A 21,286-nucleotide genomic window follows, 5' to 3' on the forward strand; every position below is an offset into this window, starting at 1 on the left:
AGCCACAGAATAAAGGATCAGCAGGAGGCTGTGGGGCTCATCATTGAGGAGCTTGCTCTATGAACCAAGGAGGTGGCATTTCCCACTCACAGCTGGAGCGGGGTAGGGGCGTGCGGGGGCGGGGTGGGGGGAGGAGCTGGTCCTCAGTCTGTCTTTGCTTATGTGTTGGGGAGGTGGAATGGATGGAGCTTTCAGGGATTCTTTCTCTCAGATGTGGTGCAGAGGAGTTGTATTATCTTCATGTATGTATCGCACTACACCTATGTGGTTTATAAACAGAGCTCCTGGCTCCTAGGACCCACCTAAAACAAATAAGGGAATGAATTATCCTTTATGCAGAAGTTCATTTTCATCTTATCAAGCAAACACTTGAGACTCTGACTGCTAAGCACAAGTTATAAGCTTTCTCCGGTTGTTTCCTTTAGTTTGAATTCATTGAAACAGACAGGATACAATGTTACCATTTTGAAATCGTCATCCTTTCCAAGTTTCACTGTTGCTTTTCCCATAGTCTCCTGGCGAGCACCCCTGTCCATGGTACTGATGCAGACGGCTTTATTGAACAGTTTATCCCTGTTCTCTAGCATGGTGGTTTCCCACTGCTGCCATAGTAGATGCTCTGTGTATCAATGGGGTGTTGACAATGTAATTAAAGAGTAGACAGCAAGGAAGAGTAGATTGATTATCCCTGGGATAAATAGAATATTTCCTGACACTCATGTTTGTAGATGATGTGTTACTGTAGAGAGAACAATAGAATGGCTGTACCCCAGATCAGAGCTGATGAGTCCTCTCTGTGCTTTGACAAAATGAGATGTCCTCTCACTCCTGATTTACAAGTAGGCTGGGTACGAGGAGTCTAAGATATGATGTCCTCACTTCATCTTCTCACTGAGATTCCAGTTCAGAGATTTAGATTTGTGCCTGTCTGAGACTCCACACGGTTAGCCCCATCCCTGCCACAAGTGGCCCATGGGAGGGGGGGTGCAGTATCACCAGATTGGTTTTACAGGAAAGAAACTGCACAAGTTTAAGGGGCTCTGGCTTTGACCTCAGCACTTGCCACTATATATGACTACAAGGCTGCAGGCTGTGCTCATAGCATAGTCCCAGGTGCTGGACTGTCCATCTAAGACCTTTTATCTGACGCTCTTTATCGTGAGACTTAGGCTTTAGGGCATTAGGTCAATGGTTAATACCTTAGTAAATTGTGGAGTAAGTGCCATAATGATGCAGTGTTTGGCCAGAGGAGTTGACAGTGAGCCAGTCAGTGCCGAGGATGCCTGACATGCCACCTAGTATTGGGGCTAGATTTGCTAACACTGCTTTATTATCCTGGAAAGTGATGGTCATAAGGAAGATGTGCCATAGACCAAGGAGGGCTGGACAGAGACAGAAACTTGTATTCCTTCTCTCTTGCTCAGGCACTGTGAGCACATTCTTGGACCTGCTCAGCTTCTGGTTTCTCTTACGAGACAAAGCCTGAGACCTGTTGATTTTATGGCTACTAAGTGTGAGACGCATGACTGAGGGCTTTGCAAACACCCGAGCATGATGTTAATAGGCTAGTAATTAAATTAAAAAGCAGTTGTACATGAGGCGTTATGAGGCATGAGGTGATTGAGCACCAGGCATTAAAAGCTCTGAGATGAAAAGTGGGTAATTGGTTTGATCTAGGAAAGCATCTGGCTGCCATGCACAGGAGGGAATGAAGGACAGAGCCCTGCTGTGGTGTGGATGTAGTCAGGAGGGAGAAGAGTGGCAGGCAGTGAGGCCGAGCAGAGGTGCTGGGTGGCCTAGGATTTGATCCCAGTGGGTTGTGGCTCTCCTTTAGAAGCCAAATGATGCTACTGGAAGACTTAGCAGCAAGGGGTAGGTAGAGCCTCGTTGGTTTTAGAAAGTCACATAACATGCATATGGCAAAGGACAAGAGTAATAGGCTAGATAGTTGTTGACCATTGCCTGCAGATAATGTAAACTTCTCTGAAGTTTACAGAGAAGAGAGAGGTTGTCCTGGAGGTAAAGGATGTGCTGGGTTAGGTTCTGAAGGGAGGGATGGTTCACCGACATGGAGGTTTCTGTATTCTAGGGTGAGGGGTTGAGTAGAGGCTAGGTGGCCTGCATAAAGAAAGCCTTGGCTCTCTATTTCTATCTGGTCTCCATGGGTCTTGATATCCGGGGCCCTAAGTATTTGAGGCTAGTGCCCGGAACTCTTAGATCAGCACCACACATGCTAACTGAAGTGGCTGGCAGAGCATTGGGAGGATGGGAGATGCCAGAGGTGCCACATAAGTGTGGGTGGAATACCTGTCTCAAGTCACAGCCAGGCTGCTTGCTTGTGAGTCAGACCTCCAGAGCAGACCCCAGGTCTCAGATCAGATCCCCAGAGAGAGCTCAGCTCAGAGATGACTTGAACAGGATCTCTCTTTGGCTCCTGTATGCATGTTGGTGACCGGGAGACCATGGGTAGCAAATTACTGTAGGAAGTCCAAACAGAACAACCCTTCAGGAAGGGATTGATAACAAACTCCACCTGTTCCTTGGCTGACCTTTGGATGCACATATCTAAACGACCCCATGCATCATCATATGCACCCACCTGGATGGTGGGCAAGGGAGGGCACTTAGCTTAAAGTGCTGCAGTGGGAAACATGGAGGAAAAATGAGTCTTAAAAACAAGTCTTGGACCCCTCATGTGTCCAAGAAGGGTGCAGCTTGGGGTGAGTTGTGACTAGAGGCAGATATATATGACATTTCTGAGCATTAGAGGCAAGTGTATATGCTGGTGCCAGGCATTAGAGGCAGGTGCACATGAGAGCATCAGGCATTAGAGGCAGGTGTAGAGGCAGGTGTATATGCGAGTGTCAGACATTAGAAGCAGTAATATGTGTTGGTGTCTGGCATTAGAGGTAGGTGAGTATGCCAGTGTCTGGCATAAGAGGCAGGTGTATATGACAGTGTTGGGCATCAGAGGCAAGTGTACATGACAGTGTTGGGCATTAGAGGCAGGGGTATATGGCAGTGTCAGACATTAGAAGGTATATATGCTGGTGTCTGGCATTAGAGGAAGGTGTATATGCCAGTATCTGACATTAGAGGTAGGTATATATGCTGGTGTTGGGCATTTTGCCAGAAACTGTAGAATAGCTGAGCTGGATATCCCAGAATCCTCTGCTCTTATGTGAGGCAGAGGCCTTTCAGTGCATTTCCTGTCTGCAGTAGTAAATGTCATCCTAGAGACAGCTTGGACCTTGGCTAACATCTGGACACGAGATTCCTTGGCCTTGCCTTCTCTAACGGAAATTTTACTGGGGTAGGAGAAAGGGATTTATTGAAAAGCAGATTGACTCAAGTACATCTAAGTCATCTCTATAAGTGGGCTGAGTAGCTGGAGCCAACATTGCTTGTATTTTTGGAGGATATTATGTTGAAATCTATATTTATGCATGTATCCTCACACCCATCCCCAAATGACCTAAAATAGGGAACTAGTCTTTTTCTTAGTCACAGCTCCTATTAATATATTAGTTGTAGAATTACTGAATGTCAAAAATGGAGAGGCTTACATGGGAACGCACATTGCAGCTTTCTACCTAGAGATGAAAAGACAGGATGCCAGAGAAAGACACAAATAAATGCCATGCAGCAAGGACTGCAGCCAGTGTCACATGAAATGTGGCAACATATTAGAAGTGGAACAAAACAAATGGCTCTCGACTCGAAGAGATGAGAAATAATGTCTTCTGAGAAGCCTAGGGTAGGGAGTCAGGATGACGCCTGCATTGAAGACACGCCAGACAGACGGAGTCCCCCAAATGCAGCCCTGGGGGGAGGTATACACTGCATGTAGACTAAGTGGTCAATGTGGCTGATTCACAAAACCATCATATAATCGTGTAGCAGATATGCAGTGAAGAGAGTTTCCTCTATAAAATGATGGAGCAGCTTACAGAGCCTGTCAGAACTGGGGCTCAACACACTAAACACTTTTCTTGTTTTTTGTAATTGAATATTTTATTTATTTACATTTCAAATGTTATCTCCTTTCCCAGTTTCCTCCCCAGAAATCCCCTATCCCATCCCCCGTCCTCCTGCATCTATGAAGATGTGCCCCCACCCACCCACTCACCCACTCCTGCCTCCCTGCCCTTGCATTCCTCTACACTGAGGTATTGAGCCTTCATAGGACCAAGGGCTTCTTCTCCCATTGATGTCCGGCAAGGCCATCCTCTGCTACATATACGGCTGAAGCCATGGGTCTCTCCATGTGTACACCTTGGTTGGTGGTTTAGACCCTGGGAGTTCTGGTTGGTTGATATTGTTGTTCTTCCTATAGGGTTGCAAAACCCTTCAGCTCCTTCAGTCCTTCCTCTAACTCCTTCCTCCATTGGGGACCCAGTGATCAGTTCAATGGTTAGCTGCGAGCATCCATCTCTGTATATGTCAGGCTCTGGCAGACCCACTCAGGAGATGGCTATATCAGGCTCCTGTCAGCATGCACTTCTTGGCATCCACAATAGTGTCTGCGTTGGGTGACTGTATATGGGATGGATCCCCAGGTGGGACAGTCTCTGGGTGGCCTTTTCTTCAGTCTCTGTTTCACACTTTGTCTCCGTGTTTGCTCCTAAGAGTATTTTGTTCCCCTGTCTAAAAGGGACCAAAGCACCCATACTTTTGTCTTCCATCTTCTTGAGCATCATGTGGTCTGTGAATTGTATCTTGGGTATTCTGAGCTTTTGGGCTAATATCCACTCATCAGTGAGTGCATACCATGTGGGTTCTTGTGTGCTTGGGTTACCTCACTCAGGATGATTAATGCACCAAACTCGTTAATGGCCTCACTGTTACACTGTAGCAGGGTCCTTATGCTCAGCTGAGGACCCTGGAGTTGATCTGATGAGGAGCTGATAGCTATTTAAGTTTTTGAAAAAGGGAAAATGTAATTAGAGCATCGATTTAGAAAGTTAATCTGGCAAGAGTGTAAGGATAAATTAGAGACTTGAGTACCAAATGAAGGCAGCCACTCAGAACAGCTTAAGGCTCAAGCATCTCAGCACTCAGAGACAGAGCTGAAGTGATTGGCTAAGTTAGCAACCGTGTGCAAAGTCAGTCCATCGGTAATACAATTGAGTTCAAACTCAATCTGTTTTAATGTCTGTGTCCTGGATTCCGGCTCTGAGTCAGGAGGACAGCTAACACAGGAAGAACTAAGTGGAAGGCGGTGTTGCCCCATCATCCTGTGGGTGGATACACAGTAGTGTGCATGCCTCGCAGGCCTATTCAAAGGAAGTTGGTGGTCTAAGAAGTGGGTTTATCTCACTTGAACCTATGTGGAGAACCTGTCCTTATAGTCACCGGATTAGTCAATTACTTCCAGTAGTTGCCACTAAAGGGACTCATATCCAGAAATGGTGTTTGTATGATGTGTGTGTGTGTGTGTGTGTGTGTGTGTGTATACAGTGTGTGTACAGTGTGTGTACGGGTGTGTGTATATGGGTGAGTGTGGGTAGGTGTGTGTGTGATGTGTGTGTATGGTGTGTGTACAGTGTGTGTATGGGTGTGTGTATATGGGTGGGTGTGGGTAGGTGTGTATGTATGTGTATGTTTGTGTGTGTATGTCTGTATGTGTATGTTTGTGTGTGTATGGTACGTATACAGTGTGTGTATGGTGTGTGTGTATGTGTGTATATGGTAAGTGTACAGTGTATGTGTGTGTGTGGTATGTGTACAGTGTGTGTGTGTGTGTATGTGTGGGTGAGAGTGTATGTGTGTATGTCTGTATGTGTGTGTGTATATGTATTTATGTGTGTGTGTATGTATGGTGTGTATATATATATGTGTGTGTATGGTACGTATACAGTGTGTGTATGGTGTGTGTGTATGTGTGTGTGGTATGTGTACAGTGTGTGTATGTGTGTATATGGTATGTGTACAGTGTGTGTATGTGTGTGTGTATGTGTGGGTGAGAGTATATGTGTGTATGTCTGTATGTATGTGTGCATATGTGTATGTGTGGGTGAGAGTGTATGTCTGTATGTATGTGTGCATATGTGTATGTGTGGGTGAGAGTGTATGTCTGTATGTATGTGTGCATATGTGTATGTGTGGGTGAGAGTGTATGTCTGTATGTATGTGTGCATATGTGTATGTGTGGGTGAGAGTGTATGTCTGTATGTATGTGTGCATATGTGTATGTGTGGGTGAGAGTGTATGTCTGTATGTATGTGTGCATATGTGTGTATGTGTATATGTATTTATGTGTGTGTGTATTTGTGTGTGTGTACACTCCTTCCTCAGTTGTTCTCCAACTCCTTCTTTGAGACAAGATCTCTCCCTAACTTTGATGCTCACCCACTGGTTAGGATTGAGGCCAGCCAGCCTCAGAGCCACTCTTTCCTGTCCTTGCTTCCTCGGTGCTGGGATCGCAGGTGCACACACTCGGCCTTTTATGTTCACGCCGGGGATCCAAACTCGGGCCCTCACACTTGCGCAATGAGCACTCTGTTGACTGAGCCTTGTTGCCAGAACAGTGCAGAGAGTTTTAAAGTAGAGGACAGCTAGCTGTGATGTGGTGAACCCTGGGCTGTGTCTGTGCCTCCTCCCCCTGCTACACTGCTGGGGTTTGATGATTTTACTTCCTTTTTTTTTTTTTAAATTCTTGACACTTGTCACATAAGCTAGTCCTTTGTTTTTCCTTCTTGGCCACTTATCTTTGGACAAGGCCGCTTGTCTCCTAAAGCATCTTGCCTCTGTGCATCATTCTCTTGTCTGAACAGTGCATGCTCGGTTGTGCCTCGGTGTTGTACAAAGTAGGTGGCACCTTGACACTGAGAGCGGGATGTGATAAGGATCCCTGCTTTGTGCCTTATTTGTCTTTGTCAAGGAAGATGTTTTACCCGGATCCCTTTGCTGTTCAATTTCCTGTGTGTGCTATGCTGCGGCTGGACGCCTGGAGCACTGATGTGTCCCCTCTCCGACCGAGCTAGTCATTCTATGTTACACCCCCAGATCCTTGTTAAATGGAACAGTATGCACCTCTTCACCTCTTCGTTCTGAGTGGCTCTCTGCTGAGGACCAGGGCATGGCACATTCTGCATTCACCCTCTTATTGAGGAATAAAAGCAGGGCAAAGCTCCAGAGTCTGGGGCTGCCCAGTCTGGCTCTTGTTGCACACAGGAAGCTCTCAGGGTAACCCCAGAGAAGAGAGGTGGCCCAAGTCATACAGAAATGCCAAGGTGTAAAGCCAGGCTGGGCTCCTCACCATCTTGAATGCTTGTGTTTATCAGCTCTCTAAGGGCCTGATGATAAAACGTACGGAGAGTAGAGGTGACACCTAACATTGTCTCTGCGGTCCAGGGTATATAATGTAAAACAAAACAAAACAAAACAAAACAAAACAAAACAAAACAAACAAACAACAAATGGATGGACATGGAGGATGGAGAGATGGCTCAGCATCTGAGAGCACTTGCTGCTCTTGCAGAAGAGCTGGATTTGGTTCCCAGCACCCCTGGGGTGACTCACAAACATCTGTAACTCCAGTTCCAGGGGATCCTCTTGTGGCACCAGGCACACACATGGTAAACATAGAGAAAACCAGACAAACATCCACAATAAGTAAATAAGAATTAATTAATTTTAAAAATGGAAAAAATGGGAGCCACATTCGTGGACCTGTTTGGAGGCTACCTCTTAGTGTTACGGGAGCGAGGAGAGAAGAAACGGACACTGATGAGAAGGGAACAAAGAGGGATCTCAGGACGCTGCGGGGAATTCCATTGCCCAAGTACGAGGAAGGAATCTACATAGGTTTTCATATAGTTGGCTGGGTGGCCAATTAAACGATCCACATGCTCAACCATATCCGCTCTCCATTCAGAGCCCCAAGGGTCCCTTTCTGAATGCCCGTGATTGTGAGCTGCGACCTCAGGGTTCTGTGCTCATGGGGACTGAGTGGATCCAGGTTAGCCCACTTCCTGCTCCCCATCCTTCATAGTGCTCACACCCCCAGCTGGCCTTTTCTCTCGGTCTGGTCCCTCTGTCTCTCTCAAGTAGGACAGGTTCCTTTACCTCACCATCCCCTGTCCAGTTTCTCTGCATTGTCCCTGACCTGGAGACAGCTGGTGGGTTTTTTTTTGTTTGTTTGTTTGTTTGTTTTTATTTTTGTTTTCACTCCTGCTGATAGTAACTAGCAAGGTAGGGTAGATTATCATGGAGGCCCCTCAGTTATTCTTTTATCCAGTCTGCCTAGGAAATCATGGGACCCAGGGCTAGAATCATGGGGACCCAGCGCTAGGCATCCTGAGTTTTAAGCATGCCTCCATTGCATCCACCGAGCCCTACGCTGCTTGTTACAGTCCACCACTTGACTTTGAGTGCATACATGGTACCAGGCATGGTCATCAGGGCTGACAACTGGAAGTAAAATGTCTGCCTCCCTTGTGGTTTTGTGAACGTAAGGAATGATGGTCAAGTTCACCACTTCTTAAGCAATTTCTTATCCTCAACTGTGTCCCAAATGTTTGTCATTCCTCTCTGCTTTGAATACCCCAGTTCCTTGGGGACATAAAGATGTGCACCTTTCATTTCTTATATATCTTCCTGCATTCTCTTTTAAAAGAATAACTGTAGTTTTCCATCCTTTGTGAGGTATCCTCTTTTCCTGACTTGAGTTTGTTTAGTCTCTTGTCCCCTTTGTTGTGGTGAGGGTGGCATCATGCCCTTGATGCATCTGTATAAACAAAATGCTCAAATCTACACAACTAGCCTGCTAGCTAGACTCAATACAAGAGAAGACCCTTGTTCTTATCAGAAAACTTATAGGGAATTCAGTGGCACATAGTAGGCCTGTTGTAGGAACGAAGACAAAAGGATAGATGTTCTTAGGACAATGGGCATCATGTCCCAGTTTGTAGGGTAAGCTGCTGGGTACACCATTTTTCCACTCAGTGGTGGAGGGCCTGTGCTGTTAGAAACCCCTGCTCAGATATGCCTTCTTCCTCCCATTTTCAGAGCTTATGTAGACCTATGAATGAGGGCAGACTTTACAGTTATCCACATTTATTCCCCAAGAGATGCTTCTCACCAGGTTACCCCACATCAGAGTCCCTGGCAGGCAGCAGCACCTTGCCATGGCCAGTGACTGACCAGAGCTCTTTCCCTTCCAGAGATGAAAAGAACCAATCCATCATAGTCAGCGGAGAGTCTGGAGCAGGCAAGACGGTGTCGGCCAAGTACGCCATGCGCTATTTTGCCACCGTTGGTGGCTCAGCCAGTGATACCAACATTGAAGAGAAGGTCCTAGCATCCAGCCCCATCATGGAGGTAAAGCCTTCCCAGGGAGTCGCTGGGGGGTTGAATGTGGCATGGGCTATGAAGAGAATCGCTGAAGCAGCTCACTTAGGCAGCCCTGGCATTCTTCCTCTATCAGGAGGGAGAGGGTGGAGGTACCTCTGAAACCCAGGGTTAAAGATAATCGTCCTGCAGGGCCCTGTGTTAGGTCGACCGTCTTCATGCTCTCTGTGTCCTTGGACCCTGTGCGTGCTGTAGTGATGGGCCCTTCCACCTGCTGTACCTTTGCAGCCTCCCCTTCTTGCTGCCATCATGGGTCAGAAAATTAGCATTGCCCTAGAACCAGTAGATACTTCGAAAATCTCTCTGCAAGAAGAGGCGGCTCTCATGCAGGCTGAGGCTGATGAGTTGAAACAGGATCCTTTTTGGTCTGTCTTTGTGGAGAAGATGATAAAGGAGAGCCAGTACACTCAGGACAGCATCACTTCTGCTGAAGATCTTTAGAAACTGTTACCTGAAATGGCATGAAGTAGCCAAGGCATGCCCTGTCTATTTCTTTACCCTTTCTGGGTCCTGTCATTGGCTAGGACATTATGACGGGAACCTGGGTTGAGTAGCCTCAGAGAACGTGTGTTCAGGCCAAAATTATTCTAAAAATTAGATCTTGCTGTAGCAAATAATGGCTTAGAGTCAAATCTGTCTGTCTGTCTGTCTATCATCTACCTACCTACCTATCATCTATCTATCCCTATTCCTCTCTCTATCACTGTCTCTATCTCTCCTCTCTAAAGGGTTTATTCTGATAGAGTAGGACTAAATGTGGACTTAACTCCCTTAACTCTGGAGCCCTATTAGACTCAGTGTGTCTGGTTGTCAGGGTTTTCTTTGTTTTTTTTTTTTTTGTTGTTGTTGTTGTTCTTTTTGTTTAAGATTTATTTGTTTTATGTATGTGAGTACATTGTCACTGTCTTCAGACACACCAGAAGAGGATCCCATTACAAATGGTTATAAACCACCATGTGGTTGCTGGAATTGAACTCCGGTCCTCTGGAAGAGCAGTCAGTGCTCTTAACCATGGAGCCATCTCTCCAGCCCCTGTCAGGGGGGGGTTGGTGATATTATTGAAGCTGCCTTTTTCAAAAGAGCAGCTTCTTCTAGTTTGTGAGTCTTCAGATCAGTAATTCTGCCATGTTATTTTCCTGAACATCAAGGCTTGTTTGTAAAAGTTTAAGGGACCTGCTTCCTAGGAACCCTCACGTGAACTTTACCTGTTCAGAACGTCGAACCAAAACCGTATTGGGCTTTGCAGCTGCTGTCTGATTTTAATAATCTACAAGAAGAGTGTTGGAAAGTTAATGTTTATCTGCCCATTATGAAAAGGATCTTTGATAAAGCTGAATGGAGCTCGGCTGGGAAGGAAACAGAAACGGCCCAGTTGAGATAAGATCTGGGTTTGCTTCGAGTTCTAGCCCCAGCAACCCAGACGAGTCATGGCAGCTGTGGATCTTTGCACTGTCACGGAAATCTCCTGGTCCTTCTGTGGTCTCCTTTGTGTCCCTCTATCCCTCTGCTCTCGCCAAGTGCAAGGGTAAATTCAGAGTCTCAGGTCAGGCTTTTGGTTATTTAAGCTAAATTTCTACCTTTAAAACTGTCCTTCCTGCTGAGTGACAAGAGACTGCTTGTCCTCTAAGAATTCAGAAGCTAGCTTCATTATTCTTATATAAATTAGAGCATGGTCGATAGAGTTGAAGGTGCTTTTACCAAGAGAATAAAAGCTACAAGGACGGTGCTTTGGAACTGGTTGGGCTCAGTGGTACACGCCTTTGTCTCAGCACTTGGGTGACAGAGGTAGGAGGGTGACAGAGCTTGGCTTCACAGAGTTCAGAGTTTGAGGCCAGCCAGGAGAGGGGGAAGGGAGGAGGGGAGGGGGAGAAGGAGGGGGAGAGGGAGAGACAGGGAGGGGGAAAGAGGGGGAGGGGGAGAGGAGGGAGGGGGAGAGACAGAGACAAACTGATTACTGTCTGGGAGGGAGGCTCAATAAAACTTCAGACACTGGACTGCATATCTTGAGTTTCTGATTCAGAAGGTCTACACTGGACTGCCCATCTGGAGTTTCTGATTCAGAAGGTCTAGAAAAAGGACCAGTACTCTGCATTTCTCATGAGCCCCGATGTGATAGTGATGTTTCTGACCCAGATACACCATTGCAGAACCATCCACCTGTTAGAAAGACGAGGAGGGACCTCTGATAGTGTGGACAATGACAGAATCCCTGTGGTTCCATAGCCAGCTGGCATTCCACATCCTGAAGTAGCTGACACTCCACATCCTGATGCATTGTCCCCAGCGTTTTCATGGGGATTGGAGCATAACCATGTCGTTAAGTTTGAGTGAACTTACTAACCCCAGCATGCATTAGTAAGAGGCCTTCCACAGCAAATTCTATTGTCCAACACTCAGTTGGTATCTAGTTTAAGTTATGTAGTTCTAAGACTTCTGAAGTCAGGCCCTGCCTGTGGCCCCAGTGCAGAAGAAATCCATGGAGCGTGGCTTTGGTACCATATGTGTGCCTGCGTTAGAGCAACTAGGCCAGCACTTTGCAACTCACACTATTTTCTCTGAACCAGACTGGCTTTCTCCGTCGAGCAACTTTCAGTGCTCAGCTTATCTCTTAGGCAGATTTCAGAGACGTGGACCTCCTTCTAAAGACAAAGCAGTTACTCTTGGCAAAGCAGAGAATTCTCTCTTTGATGCTTGGTGACTGATCAAAGTAAATGTTAGTCACTCTTGGAGTTCAGCACAAGCAAGACGCCATGTTACTATATAAAACAAAAGGGGCATTTTCAAAAATGTTTATTGTGAAAAATATGTATGGCGAAACATTTTCACTTTAGGTATATGATTCAGAGGCATGAAATACACTCATTGTTTATCTACCACTTCCATCTGTTGCCAGAACTTTCCCATTACCCCAGTCGAAACACTGTTCCCATTGAACAATTACTTCCTCAGGCCCTTGGCAAACTGATTTCAACCTCTTGTTTTTGACTCACTCCTCTGGGGACTTCATGTGAAGGGCATCCTATAATACTGGTCCATGTGTATCAGGTTAACTTTATTTGACATGATGTTTTCAAGATCCACTCATATTTTAGCATTTACCGATACTTTGTTCTTTTTATGGCTGTGTCTCTCATTGCATACATTCACCGGGATTTGTTCAGCCACTTCTCTCTTGATGGGCATGTGGTTGTTTCTGCCTTTTGCCTATTGTGGATACTCTTCCTGTGGACATTGATACAGAAGTTATCCATTTAAGTCCCTGCCCTGGGAATACTTCTAAGTTATTGTGGTTACTAATAATTGAAAGTGTGCACTGTTTGTTATGGACTAAGTAGGCTGCCGAGTTCTGTGAGCAGGATGCTGGAGCATGCTAGAAACATAGGAACAACATGCATTCCCCCAGAAGACCAAGGTATGCTTAACTGCTCCGGTCTGGATGAGGAGGAGTGTAGACATGAACTACCCTCATTATGGTTGTGTACATAAATATTGATGTTTGAGCCCCAGACATTAACTCTCTGCCTTGGGCAACTTGCTGCTCAGGATTTCTCCCTCCAATTGTGAGCCATTGGCGCTATCTTTGGGGGAAAGCTTGGATTTGGTTGTAGAGAGGAGGCAGCAGGGTTAGGAGGAACCCTGGCTGGGAAATCCGCTGTTACTGACAGAAAATGAACAACTTTTGCTCTACCAAAGTTGGGCACAAGTTTTCAAGTGTTCCAGGTTTAGCCTTCCTTATGTCAGGAAGTCATCTTGTGGCTCCTCCAAGTGTCTCAGTTAGGAGCAGCTGATGCCTGGCTATTCTGCCCAGACTCTGGGAAGAGTCCCTGCCTGGCTCACCCCCAAGCAATCAGTTACTGTGGCATGTCTCCTTGCTTCCACTGCAGACACTTCCCGGGGAGATAGAACTGGGCGTAGTCTGAGCATGCACAAGTAGCAGTAGGCTGCACTGAGTGGCAGCTGTTGAATTATGCAGACTGGGGGCTGGGCTGGATTGGCTGGGGGAGATCGGTGTGATTCGTTGACAGTGCTCTCTGACCCTGGTTTTCTTAAACATCTTGAGAGCATCCTAGGAGAGATTTATGCCTAAGTCTGTACTGATTAGGAGAACATTGCTAATCAGGAGATCAGGGAGGAGGCAGGAACAGAACCCGAGTCCAGGCTATGGGATCATGAAACCAGACCGTGATGGTTTATATATCCTTAGACCAGGGATTGGCACCATCTGGAGGTGTGGCCTTGTTGGAATAGGTGTGACCTGGTTGGAATGGGTGTGTCACTGTGGGTGTGGGCATAAGATCCTTACCCTAGTTGCCTGGAAGTCAGTCTTCCACTAGCAGCCTTTGGATGAAGATGTAGAACTCTCAGCTCTGCCTGCACCATGCCTGCCTGGATACTGCCATGCTCCCACCTTGATGATAATGGACTGAACCTCTGAACCTATAAGCCAGCCCCAATTAAATGTTGTTTTTATAAGACTTGCCTTGGTCATGGTGTCTGTTCACAGCAGTAAAACCCTAACTAATACACAGACAGACCCTAAAAGCCACAGAATCTTCCCCTACTGGAAGGAGAAAGATTGGAGCTACAGAGTAACAAATACAATTTTAAAGATGATAAAAGACCAAAGGTGTGAGTTTTAGGATTTTTGTCTTCATTGTTGTTTTGAAAATGGCTGCAGCTGTTTAACCAATTTGGACAAGAATCTGGTTCCTACGAACCCTACATCTGTGTTCTTACTCAGCCTTACATTTAGCCGCTCCAACGTTGTCTATTTTAGACTCTGCTGCCCGTTGTCTCCACTGTGTTTTCTCCACTGGGAGGATTCTGCTGTCTGGGATTCACTGCAGGTTTCTCTTTCTCAGCCTTTGCCACTCTGCTGGCAGGCTGCACGCTCCCTCTCTTGTGTGCCCGTACAACTCTTGTCTGCCTCTCTGTTGTGTAACCCGATATTAAAATTACTCATTGTATTTCTGTATATTACTATTCAATTTACATAGGAAAGTCTATTCAAATTTCACATTTCTGTATGCATGAACAGCAAAGAACATGCTGTGGTTGCCTGTCTGTCTGTCTGTCTGTCTGTCTGTCTATTTGTGCTAGGGAACCATTCTGTAGCCCTGACTGGCCTGGAACTTGCTGTGTCAACCAGGCTGGCCTTGGACTTATAGAGATCCTCCTGCCTCTGTCTCCCAAGCACTGAGATTAAAGATATAAACCACCACCACCACATCTGGCCTGTGGTGATGGGTATGGTGTCTGTTTTACAAAATAAGACATTTGAACTTTGTGAAATTTGAAACTGTAAATTGGAATTTGACATTATTTGTTGACAATGGTGACAGTAGATTGTGTCTCATAATCTACCACGAATTGGCTTTTGCTGATTGCTAACTCGTGTTTGGCCTATTCAGTTGTCTGTGTGTTTTAAGAGTGGTGAAATGTCGATGTGTGTTGCCGTTGTTTTGACAGCACCGTAATAGGCTGGCCCCTGGGCCTACTACAGCACATTACCAGGAGGGCCAGACCATCTCCCTGTTGCTGTGTTGCAGCCACCGGTCATGCTGGGGTCTGTTAATCCATCGGAATACTGAGATAGTGGTGGTCATACTCAGTTGCCACACGTATATTCACTAGTGGGAAACCCACACAGAGAGACTTTGCCCGAGGGCGTGGCTGCTCTAGCATGTTGGGGGAGCGATGTGGCTGCAGGGTTCTTTACATTGAAGGCCATAGGAAGCAGGGAGCCCATCGGGTGCAGCCATGTGGGACCTTAGGTCCAGGGCTGATTCTTTGCTGTTTTTAGTGTGGTTTGTTTCTGAAGGATACCTTTCTTCCCCCCTTTCTTGGGAGGGTAGAATGATGATTGGTGCTTCTGCAGTCTGTCCTCCACCGCCCTCCACCCTGCCAACTGAGCTAGGAAAGGCTTCCTTGGAGGGCTGATAGTGCTTTCTAGTTTTACCTCTGATTTGGCTCGGTCCTTAGAACGGTGCGAGCTGCCCTCACATCGGCAGAATTTTTCTTCTTTTTTGACATGAGTGGTGGGGCCTGGGAGACAGCATGCAGGACTGTGATTCCGTGTAGTCTGCATCCAGACTTGAGGACCCAGATATACTTAAAATATACTGTTTCTCAGTCATATGACCTTGGGCAAATTATTTGACCTTCACAAGCCTGTATCCCTGTAAGTAGATGGAAAGTGATGGCTGTCTTTCAGAGTCCTTGTCCACTTTAAGTGACACAATAAGCAGCCCAGGGCCTCATGTTGGAGACCTGGGAAAGGCTAACTTTGGCCAATATTATAGAGTACAGTCAGCTTTTCCATCTTCAAAATGGAGCTGCCTTACTGAAGTGTGACTGCCTGCCATTGTCCCGTGGAGCTTAAGAGTCATCTGAGCTGGCGACTTAGAAGCCCACCGATGTAACTATACTCTCATCCTTTCCTGGAGGAACGGCAGGGTGCGCAGGGCCCAGAAAGATGCATCGCAGGAGATTTCTTCTGGCCTGTGCAGTCAGAGAAGGGTTGTCTGCCTTCAGGTTTGGATTTAAACAAGAAGGGCTGGTGGGCATGGGGAACTGTGGGAAGAGAGTTCCAACACAGGGAATAGTGTAGGTGGGTCTTGTGTGACCATGGAGAGCTAACAGGGCTGTGGGAGAAACAAAAAAGAAGTGTTCTGGTTTTTAGAGCCGGGGACCGAGTACTAAATAATGAAAGGCAAGGCTGGTGGGCTACTGCTACCGGGTATGTGGCTGTGCTGAGACTCTAAAACTAAAGGGGAGTAGAAGCCACTGAAGCATTTTACACCAAGGATATAATCAGGCTCACATTTTTTCACGAATTGTTCTGTTAGTCAAGAGGAATATTAATTGCAGGATGCAAGGTCAGGGAGAGAGAGAGAGAGAGAGAGAGAGAGAGAGAGAGAGAGAGGAGGAGGGGAGAGGGGAGGGGAGAGGGGAGGGGAGAGGGGAGGGGAGAGGGAAGGGGAGAGGGGAGGGGAAAGAAAGAGAAAGAGAGAGTGTTGATGCTATCTAAGACAGAGACAAAGATAATGTGGGCCAGGTCCATGCATTAGGACAGAGAGGGATCAAAGGTGTTTGGCCATAGGATATCACTTTGAAAGCATGGGGTGTATGCATGGGTAGAGCAGTTCAGGAGAACCACTTCCCCAGCAGAGATTGAGGAATTGGCTTGCCTTGGCTTGGCTCACCTCCAGGGCAGGGGCAACGACAGTTGTCCTCATGAAGTGTGAGAGTGCCAGAAGTCACTCTCAGGTCTGGAAAGCAGACCTGAGATGAGCCTTCACCTCAGAGGCCAGCTGGAATTGAGACTTGCAAATTGAAGAACTTGGACCGTTGGTTGGATTTGGTTGGCCTGGACTAGAGGATGGGTTTGAATCTTTCTTTCAACCTCTGGGCATTTCATATTTTCCAGACCACTAAAAAGTTGCAGTGGGATTTTCCAAGTCTTTTCACTACCTAAAAAAAGAAATATGAATAAACAAGAGATTAAAATAAGAAAAATCCATTATTGGTGTGTTAGTTGTGTGACTTATAGAAGCCGAACCATCATATGAGACCAGTTATTGAGTGACTGATTTTAAAGAGTATTATGGGCTGGATATGATGGCACACAACTTTAACTCAAGAACTCAGGAGGATTGCTGTAATTTAGAGACCAGACTGGCCTGCATAGCAAATTCCAGGCCAGTTGGAACTACATAAAAACCTTGTTTCCAAAATGAAATATTTGTACTGTTGAATCTGTGGCCTTGCTGTTTAGGAAATGACCCTAGTGTGGGTGGCTTCCTGACCTTAGTGGGTGGTTGTGTCGTTTGGTGGCCTTTCCAGGAAGTGCCATTCACCAGTGTGTTGGAGGTAGAGGTGGGCAGCATTTGATTGTCTGATTGCATGGGGGCGGGGGGGGGGGGTGGTGGTGGAAGTAGATTAGACACAGCAGTTGGTTTTCTCTCTCAGAACTGTGGGCACTGATTTGGTAGCTCCAGAACATCAGAGCCAGGGTCTCTGACTCTCTGGGCTTTTGTTTTCATGGGCCCAGGGTGACTGGGTTAGGTGTCACGTGTATTCTAGACAGAAAAGGGGAAGAGGAGGAGAGAAATGGTGGGTTAGAATATCCCTTACCTGGCAGTCAACTTATCTGTTGAGTAGTCTTCTGCTCAACAACTGGCTCTTAAGTGTGGCCAACAATTGTAAGGGGGTCTGAAAATCAGTGTGTTGTTTCGGTTTCATTTTAAGTTAACCAAGTAGAACTTCCCACACAGCCCTTTGTCCTCCCAATAGCGGAGGTGTTTGCACAGCAGGAAAGCAGGGATCCCATGCTCCCACAGACCTCCAGCCTGGGGTGGGTAGGAGGAGTCTGAGCACTTGACTGACGGAGCCATCTCCCTCCCAACCCTTGCCCTCACCGGTTACACTCTTCTGCTGTCTGTCAATCCAGGCCATTGGGAACGCCAAGACTACTCGCAACGACAACAGCAGCCGATTTGGGAAATTCATTGAGATTGGCTTTGATAAAAAGTACCACATCATTGGGGCCAACATGAGGACCTACTTGCTGGAGAAGTCCAGGGTGGTCTTTCAGGTGAGTGGCAGGACTCGGCTGTTTGTACTTCGCCTCCATTACTGCTCCTTCCACTCCCTGTGCTCACAGAGAAGCCCGTCTCTTAGCCTGGAATCGATGTTGTTCTCTTCCTTCTCTTTCCGAGTAAATATTCATGTGGACTAAGCCTCCAGTGTCCACAAATCTTTTACACAGAATTGCTTTGCCTGACACTAAATCCAGGGCTAGAGAAAGAGCAGTCGGCCTTACAGTCTTACCATTTGAGAATGTTATAGGCAGTCTGGATTTCAGTTTTCAGGGAACCTGCATGTTTGGTGGGTCAAAAATAGGTGTATGGCTAGATAGATAGGTATATATGCTAAAATAATACACTCATACACACACACACACACACACACACACACACGTTTGGTTTTCTTTCCTAGAAAGTAGTGTGTATAAACACCACTCAGGTCTTCCCCATCACGGTCCTTAGTTGTTCTGCTGACCCTCCTCTTCCTCCCGCTCAGCTCTTCCTGGCCTCTGCCTCACCCCTTCCTCCCTTCCTGCTTCTGGTGACAGTCAGTGCCACCTTAACCACCATTCTCCTGCAGCAGCTTTGCCTTCTCATCACGGAACTGAGTGAGGTAGCCTGATTCAGTGGTGATGGTTGCCTGATTCAAGTCTGCAGCTCCCTTTGCCTTGTGCACAGTGGCTTCCCTGCCCCCAGGGTTCAGCTGTCCTCGGGAACCCCCGCAGAGTCTCCTGAGCAGTTCCTTAGTGATGACTTCGTGTTTATGGGTAACAAACATTCCATGACCATTCAGACCAGCTCCCCTTCCCTCACAGGTTGCTTGGGTGGCCCCTCATCCTTCCTTCACTAGGTAGAGTGGTGGGAAGCTCTGCTGGATAGACTGACAAACTGCCTGCACTCCACCACGACTTGAACTTTCCTCTTCCATGGCTGTTTCTACCCAGGTCTCATAACTATTTGTACACTATCTCCCCAACCCCCACCCCTCCCTGCTGATTTAAAACCATTCTAGTGTGAGTGTCCACTGAAAGTCCCCAGGGACCTTCCTGACTGTCTATCCCAACACAGTGGGCAAGCTCAGCCCCACTTACTTTAAGTCCCAGAGGAAAAGGGGACCTTTCAACAGGAAAATCAAGGTCTGCAGTGCGCCAGCCAAGCAGCAAGGATTAGAGTGTTTGTTCACTGACCCCACCCCCACCCCACGTTCGTGGTGTGGCTCTGGTGTTTAATGTGGAAAGGAAAGGAAATGTTTGCCTCCACAAAAGCTAAGCGGTAAAAGTCCTCACGGGAGAAGAAGAGACCCTGTCGTTGCAAATGGAAAATATGTCAGTTGAAATTGCAGGTGGCCGGGGCACAGAGGAAACACCTGAGAGAGGTGGCTTGTGCCACCTGGATGGGACACCTGGGACCAGAATGACCAAGGAGATGATCCTGGGAACCACGGCCTAAAGCTGATCTCCTTTTCCTCCCCAGGCGGATGACGAGAGGAACTACCACATCTTTTACCAGCTCTGTGCTGCTGCCAGCCTTCCTGAATTTAAAGAGCTCGCCCTAAGTAAGTCACCCAGGTACACAGGGTCTTCTCCAAGGGCAGGTGCTGCAGCAGGAAACCAGCAGCTCTGCCCAGAGCCCTCAGTTGTAGTCTCAGTTGTGTCCTTACTCTGGCCCTGCACCTTAGTCCCATCAGAACCTTACCGCAGGTTAGTAATGCAGGGTTCACCATAATTTCCAGGCTTGCCTGCAAGGAATGAGCTGTAGGGATGAGAGTGTATATTTGCAGAGCAGTGCAGGTGTCACCTCTTTAAAAGATGTGCCGCAGAGCTAATGGTTCTGTCATTCAAGTGCTTGCCGCACAAACATAAGGACCTACGTTTGAATACCCAGAAAGCCGTGCGTGAACATGTCAGTGACTCCAGCACTGGGTAATGGAGAAGTGAATTCCTGAAGTTCCATGGCCACCCAGTCTGCTTCGCTCGAATACAGAGGCTCAGGCTGAGTAAGAGGCTCTGTGTCAAACACTAGGGGAGAGAAGAAATGAAGGAAGTCACCTCATGTGACCAGGGCCTCTGTGGATGCACACACCTGCACAGGTACATGTATGTCTGTGTGTGTGTACACCGTATGTATATGCATACAACATAACACGCACACACACACAGAGATTTTTCTTTAAGAGAAAAATGTGTTTCTTCTGTCTATGTCATGAGAAATTGGTCCATTTCAGAGACCCTAGAGATTTATACACTGCTCATCATTTTCCCATGGCCAATGTGTGTTAGGTCCTATCTTAGGGTTGAGATAAAAAGGATGAAAACAGTGCTGGCCATGGTGGGAAAAGCTACAGACCACACAGATGAGGCTCACGTTACCACAGAGTCACAGTTGAGACAAGTAAGATTCAGTACTGCAAAACTGTGGATCCCTTTGAACAGGCATGGAAGCTTCTAGCAGATCATGGTGGAGCACTAGAGGGAAGTACCTCACCACCTCCACCGCCAATGCTTGTCACTTATCAAATGCGTGAGCCCATCCTTTGTTTTCCCCATGGATGCATTAGCAAGGTGCCCTGCTTTTGAGGCATCGATACAGAGACAGTGGTGGGCAAGCTTTTATTCCAGGCATCTCTCATTGGGCTGGAGCCCCCGCTTCATCTGTCTGGGGCCAGATAGAGTCTTGGTTTTGAGACTTCTGAAGCTGAGTGATGACTGACCAACCTGGAGCTGAACAGCATCCTGCCCCTGGCCTATTTATTATCTGTACTTGGGTCTGTGTAGGAAGAGCCCTGGCTAAAAGATGATGCGGTGATCTCATTTATTGGATTGGCAAAGATTTGTTGGTCTTTGCAGCTCTTCTCTAAACAGATTGTTGAGGCTATGTCCCCAAATCTTAGCCATCTTAAGGATCCAGTACTAGATCCAGCTCTGTCACCAGTAGCTAAAATCCATCAAATGGTGTCTTAGTGTTCTATTGCTGTGAGGAGACACCATGACCACAACAAATCTTATAAAAGAAAACATTTAATCAGTGGCTGGCTAACAGGTTCAGAGGTTTAGTCCATTATCATCATGGTGGAATGCATGATGGCACACACAGCACTGTAGCAATAACTGAGAGCTACATCCTGATCTGTAAGCTGAGAAAGAGACACTGGGCTTGGCATGGGATCTTGAAACCTCAGAGCCCAACCCCAGTGAGAAGGTAGGAGATCATGGGAAAGTGGTAAGGATTACTTCCTCCAACAAGCCCACGCTTCCCAATCCTTCTAATCCTTTCAAATACTGCCATTTTCTAAGACTAACTATATATTTAGTTGCCTTTGGAGGAAACTCTTATTCAAAGCATAA

General features: G+C 46.9%; 1 protein-coding gene and 1 long non-coding RNA gene across 5 annotated transcripts in view; one reads left to right on the top strand and one right to left on the bottom strand.

The window, feature by feature from the left end:
* Myo5b (myosin VB) overlaps window positions 1-21,286 on the top strand; it is a 330,335-nt gene that overhangs the window by 165,392 nt on the left and 143,657 nt on the right. For all 4 annotated transcript variants that reach the window (XM_006525714.4, NM_201600.2, XM_006525715.4 and 1 more), the window contains exons 5-7: window positions 9,168-9,324; window positions 17,807-17,950; window positions 19,416-19,497. In XM_006525714.4, the coding sequence (XP_006525777.1) occupies window positions 9,168-9,324; window positions 17,807-17,950; window positions 19,416-19,497 (383 nt within the window). The remainder of the gene's footprint in view (window positions 1-9,167; window positions 9,325-17,806; window positions 17,951-19,415; window positions 19,498-21,286) is intronic.
* Gm33090 lies at window positions 13,835-17,620 on the bottom strand. The gene is made up of 3 exons (XR_386342.3): window positions 17,491-17,620; window positions 16,560-16,827; window positions 13,835-15,998 (listed from the first exon to the last, which is right to left on the bottom strand). It is a non-coding gene; the product is annotated as a predicted gene, 33090 (long non-coding RNA).

The sequence above is a fragment of the Mus musculus genome, chromosome 18 (assembly GCF_000001635.26).
Source record: "Mus musculus strain C57BL/6J chromosome 18, GRCm38.p6 C57BL/6J".
In the NCBI taxonomy this organism is placed as follows: domain Eukaryota; kingdom Metazoa; phylum Chordata; class Mammalia; order Rodentia; family Muridae; genus Mus; species Mus musculus.